At 35.5% G+C, this 11,604-nt stretch overlaps 2 protein-coding genes across 4 annotated transcripts in view; both read left to right on the top strand.

Annotated features, from left to right (window-relative positions):
* The window catches only part of LYPLA1 (lysophospholipase 1), a 13,364-nt gene extending 7,038 nt beyond the window's left edge, over window positions 1–6,326 (top strand). Inside the window, exons 5-8 of the mRNA XM_015820156.1 lie at window positions 616–689; window positions 1,694–1,795; window positions 2,391–2,567; window positions 3,123–6,326. Coding sequence (XP_015675642.1) covers window positions 616–689; window positions 1,694–1,795; window positions 2,391–2,567; window positions 3,123–3,176 — 407 coding nt within the window. The 3' untranslated portion in view covers window positions 3,177–6,326. The remainder of the gene's footprint in view (window positions 1–615; window positions 690–1,693; window positions 1,796–2,390; window positions 2,568–3,122) is intronic.
* A 3,452-nt stretch (window positions 6,327–9,778) lies between these two features.
* Window positions 9,779–11,604, top strand: part of TCEA1 (transcription elongation factor A1) — a 21,587-nt gene continuing 19,761 nt past the window's right edge. For 2 of the 3 annotated variants that reach the window (XM_015820154.1, XM_015820153.1), the window contains exon 1: window positions 9,779–9,884. In XM_015820154.1, the coding sequence (XP_015675640.1) occupies window positions 9,816–9,884 (69 nt within the window). In that variant the 5' untranslated portion in view covers window positions 9,779–9,815. Of the gene's footprint in view, window positions 9,885–10,123; window positions 10,143–11,604 lie in introns of those variants that run through there. The other variant, XM_015820155.1, reaches the window with a different exon arrangement.

Raw genomic sequence — 11,604 nt, 5'->3', positions numbered from 1 at the left:
AGTTTACAGTATCATAGAGTATCATTCTAAAGCAGTTCTACTGATGTACTGATAATTTTCTTTAGAATAACTATGAATATTTTTGTATCATTTTGTATTTCTTGGATTCTTTCACTATTGCTTTAATCCCAGAGTCTTCTGTTTCAAGTTGATACTTGATATATTCATCTGTTGTCTCAATAGTCATATATACACACACACTTTTTGTATCACCTATTTTTAAACACAAAAAATAATGTATTTTAAGGTTATAATAGAACAAATATTGTACTATACTCACATTTTTTAAGAATTATGTGCTCCCTAAAAATGAAATTTATCATAATTTCAAGTACACATTTAATAATATTAAGTGACTATTGCATAAATATAACCAATTATTTTCTTTAAACTTCATTCTAAAACAATGGAATCTACATAGTTCCAAAATTAAATGAGAAGATAGAATAGTAAAACATAAAAATGATTAATGTGTCAATACCTATCCATCCTAAAGTGAAAACTTCAAAGTGAGGGGAACTATATAACCTTTACGCAATTATTGCATCCAATCTTTCTATGATGGTCTGGTATTTCTTTTATAAGCATAGTTAATATTCAGTTCTTTTCTTTCAGTGAACACACTTATAGAACAAGAAGTAAGAAATGGAATACCCTCAAACAGAATAATTTTGGGAGGATTTTCTCAGGTAATACTGATCTAACAATTCCAATTCTATGGAAACCCTAATATTGTGGCAAATCTGTTGTAACTAACTAATTAAAATAGTTCTTTTAATCATTCTGGATTATTAATCAAAATATTTATTCTGCAAAAAGCTCCCAAGCATCTTTTCAGTTACGGTTATTTAGGTCTGTGCTTATTGTAAGTATTTAGCTTGTATCAGCATGAAGACAATCCAGTTTTATTGGTAGATTTGATATGCTTATTTAAATTTCTTTTTTCCTTCAGAGTGCAGAATGAATAATGATGTTCAGACCAATACAAATGCTAAAATAGAAGTTAAGTCCACATATATATAGGGTCGAAAGGAGAGAGATGACAAATAAATTATTATTGTTTTCATCATACTGGTAATTTTGTCCTATCCAAAATATGTTTTGCATAGTTTATAGCAAATGCTTTTGACATGATAAACCTTTGTTGTGTAGCAGAATTAAAATAATTCTCTCTATGTGTCTGTGATATTTTTAGCACACAAATAGTACTGTTAGATTTCCGGTTGATAATCTAATCCCATGTACATTTCAAGGGCTAGCTTCTTAAATAAATGAACATGAAAATGTACATGGGATAATATAAGATTTTATATCTATCTATCTATCTGACATGCAAAATAAATTATACTAAAACACCTTATGAATTGGATTAAACAAAGACAGAGTTCTCCTTTATACATAGGTTCACCGTTTTACAATCTGTGTTCAGGTCATGTTCATTAACAAATGCTTCAGAGAGAGAGAGAGATAAATAAATAGATAGATAGATATATACTTCTGGCAAGTGTTTCTATATGTTTAGACTAGTTGATGTGACAAACAACTAATGCTACTGCATTATAAATGCTTGATGAGTTTCTTAGATATTATGAAATAAATATAATTGAAATTTCAATTTTTAAAAGTAAATTATGTTTGTTGTTCAATATTTGATTACGACTCTACTAATGGACTTTACCTTGATTTTTATTAGGGAGGAGCTTTATCTTTATACACTGCCCTCACAACACAACAGAAGTTAGGGGGTGTTATAGGACTCAGCTGTTGGCTTCCACTGCGAACTTCATTTCCACAGGTAGTCACTGGTTTCATAAAAATGAGAGTTAATTTTTATTTTTACTGTCAAATATGAGACCCTAATAAAAATGCTAAATCCAGCCTAAACATCTGGCTGACTGCAATGAACCATAATAATTTACTAATCAGCATATTTATATCAGCATATTTATATGCTGATTGCCAGCAATTTTGGACAGTTTACAAATTGTTAATAATAGTTATTGTTTATTGTGCTTTACAAATAATACTGCAGTAATTTTAAAGGGATTATCAAATTCCGCTGTATGCCAGAGAAAAACAAAGATAGCATCTAGATTCCAATCCCGTATTCCAGTAAATTTCAAAAACAGCAAATGTAGAGTTTAGTGTTAATTTTGGGTTAAAGAGCCTGAAATTTGAATTCTTATTTGATCACAAAATTTAGCAAATGATACCAACCAAATACTCTCTCTGCATAGCTTTCCATATTATGTGATTATACAGATGAAAAGGATGGTGATATATTTGCTTAGAGGTAGGCTGAAATAAAAATATGAACATATAACAAGTAAACAGCCTGAGTAATATGCCTTACTCATAATAATGTGACTTCTTGTAACATTTTTTTCTAGGGTTCCATCAATTGCATCAACAAAGACATTTCTATTCTCCAGTGCCATGGTGACCGTGATCCTTTGGTTCCTTTAATGTTTGGAAGTGTGACTTCTGAAACACTAAAGAAAATGCTAAACCCTGGCAACATAGCTTTCAAAATTTACTCAGGCATGATGCATAGCTCATGTATTGAGGTAATGGTTGTTTTACATTAAGAATGAATTATTTTAATCAGGGAAAAATAAAAAAAAATAATTTAAGAGGTACAGGTAGTCTTTGGCTTACAACAGTAGTTGGGAGCAGGAACTCTCTTGTGATATCATGTAACCATGGAGCTGAGTAGTGACTATTCCAGCAGTCCCACTTGTTATCATTAAATGAGGACCACATGAGTCATTAAGTGAGGACAACTTTTGACTTCCTTATTGACTTTTTTTTGGCTTCCTCATTGATTTGCTTGTGGGAAGCTGACATTGGAAATTGTGATCATATGAGTTCAGTGGCAATGAGTTCAGGGGCACTTGTTTCAGTATAATTGGTTATTATAACTTTAGTCCAGACATGTTGATGATATAAATCAGGACATTGAATGAAAAACCTGATTTTAGTAAAGTAATAGTGTTGATTGCAGACCAGAATGAAAAGTTCCTTGCATAGTGAGAAGTCCAGTTATGTATTTTTTCTGTAGTAGAAAAAAATATTGGTATCAAACCATCTAAACTAAATTACTGTTTTTCATTCATAAATAGGAAATGATGGATGTGAAGCAATTTATTGATGAGCACCTACCTCCAATTGACTGAAATATGTGAGAAGCCTTCAGTTAAATGCACCAGCATCATGTGTACTAGATTGTTTTTTCATGTAGCTATTTCTAAAGCATCTCTGTGCCTACAGTGTTAACTGTATTGCAAAGATTAGAAACTATAACTTCGTGAGAAACAATACTCCTTTTAAATCCCATTGGCCATAACATAGATATATGGCAGTGGAAAGGCACGTGGGAATATAATTAGATATTCTCTTCCTTGCTAGATCATTCCAAATTTAAAGTTATGGAGCCCTTTTATAATTCAGAACAAAATTGTTTTCCAAATCCTATTATATTACTAGATAAATTGACACTTGTATATGCAGTATATAAAACTAAGCATGCAGTGGTAGAACGAGTATTCTTAACGTTCACATTTAACCAATATTATTGCATGTCCAAGATGAGACTCAAGTCTTTAAAATTATCCCTACACCTTGGAGGAATACAGTATTGTAACTGAAGTGTGTGCCCTGCTACTTAGAATCTTTGAAAAAGTATTTATCTCTATAACAAATGTTTCTCATTTAGCTGTCCTTACTGAGATAAATTTAGACATAGATGTCACTCAATTATACATAGAATATAATAAAAATCATTAGAATTTTTAATATATTGCAAAATTTGAGCTTTCAAAAGCTCTTCTAAGTAGCTAATTTTAAAAAAAATCAAAATCAGAAAATATATTGTATATATTTGTCTTAACTTGTTCTGCTCCAAAAAAGAAACCAAGGTTGTTGGTTAAAGCATTGCACAATCAATTGACATAAGAGACAAGAGAAGGGGTACATACAAAGCATATTATATTTTAAACCTGAAAAAGATCACTGTGTGAAAATTTGGTTAAACTGTTCTAAATCAACTACAGCTCAGCAGAAATGTAATGTTTAGTTGTTCAAAACAAAAACTGGAGGGATACCAGAGTAGCTTTTGGGAGAAAGTTAGAATAAGACTGGTGTACATTATTTCCTCCTCAGCAAGACATACATGCTTTGCTGCCATCTCCTTGCTCTTCCTGTGGCCTGCCTTCAGCCACTACTGCTGATACTCAGAATGGCATATCATACTGCTGCCTCTTCCACCCACCCTACAGAGTATTTTTCCAGCACCTTTGCTCTTTCTCCTCAGTTGCAACTGATATCCAGTATGCCATCACCAAGGCAACCCTTCAGCCTTGGCTTTTTTCTGCTGTTTCCCCCACCACCGATTAACAAAGCATGGTTCAGTTTGGTGTAGGGCACCGCAAACTAGCTGTTCTATTCATGGAACAGTTTGTGCAAGCAACATTTTCAACGTCCCTGGATCAGGTGATTCAGAAACAAGGTACTACAACTTCACCCTTGTCATGAAAAATTTCCATCTAAATTTTTAATAAGACTCGAAATTTTATTTCAAATGAATACACCTTCCTGCAGAAGTTCCCACTTTTGTACATATACACAGCTAATTCTATACATTCATATTACTTCTATGTGTACTTTGCATACATATAGAAATAAAACAAATCCTTAATTTTATAGCATAAGTGTAAGAATCCTTTAGAAATAGTGCTAGAGGTTTGGTAGTCAGTATTGTATGTGTGGGGAAAAACTGGTTATGTTCTTTCTCTTTCAGGCCATTCCTCATATCCCAATATTTTGCTGATTTTTTTCCAGCATCACCTTGCTACTATGTTATTGATGGTGAAAAGGCACTTTCTAAAGTTTCTTCTATTCATTAATATGATTTTATTTAAGGAGACATGGAGCCTCATTAAATCTGCAACTGATAAGCACTTAAATACAGAATTAAAAATGTAATTGCAGTTATTAATTGGTGGAGCAGATAATTATGCCCTTTGACACTTTTGTCTATGTTCTGGCATCATGTTTCTTGATCCTTGCTGGACCTTTAGCTAATTAAACGGAGAGCAATCTATATATCAGCAGAACTGGGCAAGAAAGCTGTGTTTGAAATACTTAAGTTCAAATTGTAAATTTTTTTCTGGTGTATATTGCCAATATCATGGAGGTTTCATTTGGCTTACTCTTTATTTATTTGTTATATGATGGAATTTGGAAAGCAAGGAAACATATAATTTGTTCCCTATTGCAGCCTGAAACAATATTTTAAAATGTGGATTCTGGTGAATGAATTTGGCCCATGAAAGAAGTTAATGTTTCTGTACTGAAAGCGTCTCTGAGCTATTTTAATTATAGGAATCTCTGCAAGAGTTTGTGTACATAGGACTTGAATATGGGAACAGTATGATTTTATCAGTTTTGTTTTTATTGGAGACTAGTTGCTTACACAGATGCTGGCTCCAAGAAGAAAGCATTTTGACAGTATTCAGAGAGTTTTTTTTATAAGCGATAACATGTAAGATTTTAGAAAATTGACTTAACAGAAAGTAATGTTAAAATATTTATTATACAATGATAACTGCTTCAGTTCTTCTCTTAAACATCAGAAATGCAAAACAAATCAAAACTTTGATTAATCTTTTTTTTTAACTTAAAAAGCTTTACATGGAACTACTGACATCAGAATATAGTAGTCTCCAAATAAAGTTCAGTATACCTTGGAATCTGACGTACAATACTTTGTTAAACAATCAAACTTTAAGAGTATTAAATATTAAATTGTTTTTAATTGGAATGTTTAAATAAAATTGCCACTCTTTATTGTATTATATCATGCTGTGACAATTGAGGCAAATCTAATAGATTCATCAGGATTTTCATCCTGATAGGGTTAGTTTTTAGTTTATCTTGAAATATAGTGTTCATTGCAGTGAATGAATTGCTGAAGGTGTACTCTATTCTAACATGAATTTCTGGTCTGTTAATTGAATGTTTGCCTTAGGAAGTGTATTGCACTTCAGTAAATTCTGAATGCATTTTTTTAATAAATAGGTGCTATTGACTGTCAAATATTGTTTCCAGAAAGTATGTATAGGATGTAAATGAAGCCATATGTTCAGGTTGGAGTATTTTATAAACAATTTGGCTTTTCTTTATCTTACATTTTAGGAGGTTCATAGCTAAGATAACACTTTGATTTTATACTATGTTTACGGCAAGAAATCTATTGGAAACATCTGAGATGGAAATTGTAATCTGTTAACTGTGAATAAATTCTGAACAATCAGTGAATGAAACAATTCTTGTATGACAAATGTTGCATCCCTTATATGCATCTCTACATTATAAATAAGAAAAATGATAAATTGATCATTTAAGAGATATAGTAACAGTATAGTTACAATTTAAAAAAAACAAAGTGCAGCATGAAAATCAATATTTGGATTCATACTTTTCACTAAGATATTTTAATGATCAGGCTCATTGCAATAAAATAATTTTTTCCAATTGTTTGTGTTTTATGTATAACAGGCATGCCTTCAGATACCTAAACGATCTTAAGAAAAATATGTAGCATATTAATAGATATCATAAACCAAAGAGAGCCAGTGTGGTCTACTGGTTAGGGCACTAGAAAGTGGGAGACCATGAGTTCAAGTCCCATGTTAACGTGGAAACCAGCTGGTGACTTTGGGCCAGTTACACTCTCTCATCCCAATCTACCTCACAGGGTTGTTTTTGCAGGGAAAATACAATGAGAAAGATGTGTTCACCGCCTTGGATTGCTTTTAAGCAGGATAAAAATAAACTAAGTTGAGTCAGTATCATCCCATACAGCTGATGCAAAATGCTAAGGCTTGGGGAGAGCATTATATTACAATTAGTTACATTTATACTATACATTTATCGATTGTTATGTAAATCATTACTTGTTTGGCACATTTTCATACTGTATAACTCACCAAACCATAAACTAATAATAAAAGATGGGTTTCTATAAAATTTGGCTACAAATCTTGGTTGTGTGACTTAGTGTATCAACAAAGTAACCATTGTAAATGATCATGTTTAAATTTGAACACATAATTCAAACTGAGTTATAAACACGCACAAGCAAGTATAGATACAAAAATAAATCAGTTGATTCCATGATACAGTAAGGGAAAAAAGAATTTGATCCCCTGCTGATTTTGTACATTTGCTCACTGACAAAGAGATGATCAGTCTATAATTTTAATTGTAGGTTTATTTTAACAGTGACAGAATAATAAAAAAAATCCAGAAAAACACATTTCAAAATAGTTATAAGTTGATTTGCATTTTAATGAGTGAAATAAGTATTTGATCCCCTATCAATCGGCAAGATTTCTGGCTCCCAGTTGTCTTTTATACAGGTAATGAGCTGATATTAGGAGTACTCTCTTAATCAGATTCCAAACGCTCCATCATGGCCAAGACCAAAGAGCTGTCCAAGGATGTCAGGGACAGGATTGTAGACCTATACAAGGCTCCAATGGGCTACAAGACTATCACCAAGCAGCTTGATGAGAAGGTGACAACAGTTGGTGTGATTATTTGCAAACGGAAGAAATACAAAATAACTCAATCTCCCTCGGTCTGGGGCTCCATGCAAGATCTCACCTCATGGAGTTTCAGTGATCATGAGAATGGTGAGGGGTCAGCCCAGAACTACATGGGAGGATCTTGTGAATGATCTCAAGGGAGCTGGGACCATAGTCACCAAGAAAACAATAACTACGCTGTGAAGGACTGAAATCCTGTAGCACCCGCAAGGTCCCCCTGCTCAAGAAAGCACACATACAGGCCCATCTGAAGTTTGCCAATGAACATCTGAATGATTCAAAGAACTGGGTGATGCTCTTTGGCATCAACTCAACTCGTCATGTTAGGAGGAGGAGGAGGGGGAATCTGGAGGTGGAAACATTTTGCTTGGGGTGTTTTTCTGCTAAGGGGACAGGACAACTTCATCACATCAAAGGGATGATGGATGGGGCCGTGTACTGTCAAATCTTGGGTAAGACCTTCCTTCAGTCAGGACATTGAAAGTGGGTCTTGGATGGGAATTCCATCATGAGCATAAGGACCTAGAGAGGTCAGACCTTAATCCCATAGAAAATCTATGGTAGGAGCTGAAGGTTTGAGCTGCCAAACAATCAGCCTCTAAACCTTAAATGACTTGGAGAGGATCTGCAAAGAGGAGTGAAACAAAATCCCTCCAGAGATGTGTGCAAACCTGGTGGCCAACTACAAGAAACATCTGACCTCTGTGATTGCAACAAGGGTTTTGCCACGAAGTATTAAGTCATGTTTTGCGAAGGGGTCAAATACTTATTTCACTCATTAAAATGCCAATCAATTTATAACTTTTTTGAAATGAGTATTTCTGGATTTTTTTGTTATTCTGTCACTGTTAAAATAAACCTACCATTAAAATTATAGATTGGTCATTTCTTTGTCAGTGAGCAAATGTACAAAATCAGCAGGGGATCAAATACTTTCCCCCCCTCACTGTAAGTAAAAGATGCATTTATTTTGTAACATGTGTTCTTGTTGCAAAAATAAAACTACAGATGCTTTGTGAACCTTAATCTTCTGCAATAGTTTTTTTTGGTATCATACAGTTCACAAGAATAATAAAATGAGCTCAGAGGCAGAAGCTTTTGTCAGAAAAATACTTTATTACAGTTTACAATGGAAAGTAGAATTACTACACATATAAATCCATCTTTTCATGAAATCCCAATGCACGTATGATTGCAAAACCATTCTGAAAATTTAAATTAGTAAATCAGTAATCACTGATACTTTTTTTTCAGCCAAGAAATACTAAATGCCGCTGCCAAAGACTCTTGCTGAATTTTGTATTTTCTCTTGCATTCTAGATTAAAATACATTTATTCAAAATGTCCCAAATACTTTAGTTATCAATTTTATATCCTACAGAGAAGATTGCAACCATGGTTGTTCTAAAATACCGTTTTAAGAGTTTTTCTACCTCTAATTTTTACATATTCAATAAAAGAGGACAAAAAAAGCAGTATACAAACGAGCAAATTTGTAAACTGCTGTACAGAGTTTAAGTTGAGGAAATTCTTGGACCTTTGAAGATACACCTCTCTTTGACAAGCCTTTCCAATCCATAGTCTTCCAAATAAATGGGACTGCAAACTCCAGTCATTATTTGGGCATGCTGAGAGTTTTGTAATCCAATAACCTGGAGGTACCTCACGCCTACATATTACCTCCTCGAGATCGCAACCACTGCTTCTCCTTTTTTCCATTTGCCTACCCCTGGCCTAGACGGAACAACTCACAGCCACCTGTCCTGAGGTTACAAAGTTACAAAGATTTTACCTCTGCGTCATTTTCGGCCAAGGACCATCTCTTCTTCCCTCCCTCCCTCCCTCCCCACGCAGAGCTCAACCCTCCATTTCCGCTGAGCGGACGGAACTCCGAAGTGAGACGAAGCTCCACCTCCTATTTTTAACCCTTAATCGATGTTTTCGGTTTTCCGGAGCATTGCCTGGCTCTCTTTACCGAGGCTCGATCGGCAAGGCCTGGCGCCACGGCTGCCGAGCTGTCGCTCCCGGCCGGTTGATGTTCACAGCGACCCCCGACCGTGATTCGGCGGCTCCATCTTTGCTTTGCGCTGAAAGCTTCGGCATTCGCGGCGTAGAAGCAGCATCGAAGGTTGAAGCTCACTTCGGCTCAGCCGCCCCTTAGAGAGAGAGAGAGAGAGAGGCGCCGCCGCGGACCCGGCAGCCGCCATGAACACTGAAGACGAAATCATCCGCATCGCTAAGAAGATGGACAAGATGGTACAGAAGAAGAACGCGGTGAGGTCAATCGGGAAGGAGGGAGCAATGTCCGTTAGCCCCCCTCGCGCGCCCGTCTTAAACTTCTGTCCGACCAATCAGCGGCGCTGCACATCAACGGGGCGCCCGCCTTTTTCCGGAGGGGGGGGGATAAATAAGGGGCTAATGGAGGGCAGGCTTCGTTCGCGCGCAGTTCCTCTTTTGTGGTGTTCCAGCTGTCATCTGCGGAAAGCGCAGTTCGCGTGACGGGACCCAATCTCCGTGTCTGGGCCAGTTATGGTAGTAGCTCTTCTGGTTTGTAATGAGCCGTAATCGTACGTCGCATTCAAATCCAGAGAAAAGAGTCCTCTGGCTGCATTTATTGCCCTGGAGAAAGGCCCAATTCCTCACTTCCGGAAAATCGAAAATTGGATCCCACTGGAGCAGTGTTTCTCAACCTTGACAATTTTAAGGCATGTGGACTTCAACTCCCAGAATTCCACAGCCAGCAATGCTGGCTGTGGAATTCTGGGAGTTGAAGTCCACATGCCTTAAAATTGTCAAGGTTGAGAAACACTGCACTGGAGCTTCCAAGAGAATCGAAGGCTCGCTGAGTTTTAAAACCAGATTAATGTTGTGGGGTTTATTGTTGTTGGAAAGCTGTTCTAGCCTTAAGACCTATGCTACTTTTCTCTTTTAAGAATGCGATGCCAGCCCCTTTTCTCCTTTTCCCCCGAAGACGATGTGACTTTTCTGGTTATATGGAGTTATGGGATCTGTAGTCAAACATGTCTTGAAGACACTTACCGTATAAGAATATATCAGACTTCCGTTTTGCAGTTGTAATTCACTATGCTGCGTTCTTTTATCTGCTGTAAATTTGAGCATCCATTGAGATTGTTTCTAAACATGTTAAAATTGAAATGGTGCAGTAGGCTTCACTGAATTGCTACTGTGTGTGGATATTGAAATCTGAAAATGTTTTATTGTAATGTTTATTTACAATAAACAAAAGTTGTGATTCAAAATGCTGTCCACACTATATATTATTATAAGATATAACCTTAAATAATTGTAAGCTTAAAACACTAATTTAAAACAGCATTACCTATTCCAGAGAGAGGAGCCTCTGGATTTTATATATTGCTAAGCTAAACCTTCCTACATCTCTGAGCAATCTCAAGTTCCAACTGTGAAGTGAAGAAGTATATTTGAAGAATTCAGATTTTGGTGTTGTTAAGAAATATGTGATTTGCATTGTATAGGAAAAGTGTTCTGTGACTACCAAGAAAAAACTTCTTGGTACAGTTACCAAACAACCATAAAAATACTCAGATGTAAAGCTACATGAAAATCACAAACTTTGTAAAAACATTAGCTGGGGATAATTACAATTCTACCTTACAGGTGAAACTCGAAAAATTAGAATATCGTGCAAAAGTTCATTTATTTCAGTAATGCAACTTAAAAGGTGAACCTAATATATAAGATAGACTCATTACATGCAAAGCAAGATAGTTCAAGCCGTGATGTGTCATAACTGTGATGATTATGGCTTACAGATCATGAAAACCCCAAATCCACAATCTCAGAAAATTAGAATATTACATGCAATCAATAAAACAAGGATTGTACATAGAACAATATCGGACCTCTGAAAAGTATAAGCATGCATATGTACTCAGTACTTGGTTTGGGCCCCTTTTGCAGCAATTACTGCCTCAATGCGGCATGGCATGGAAGCTATCAGCCTGTGGCACTG

This window comes from Protobothrops mucrosquamatus, unplaced genomic scaffold (genome assembly GCF_001527695.2).
Source record: "Protobothrops mucrosquamatus isolate PMUCROS unplaced genomic scaffold, P.Mucros_1.0 scaffold1077, whole genome shotgun sequence".
Taxonomy (NCBI): Eukaryota; Metazoa; Chordata; class Lepidosauria; order Squamata; family Viperidae; genus Protobothrops; species Protobothrops mucrosquamatus.
This window is presented reverse-complemented; position numbering and strand designations above follow the sequence as displayed.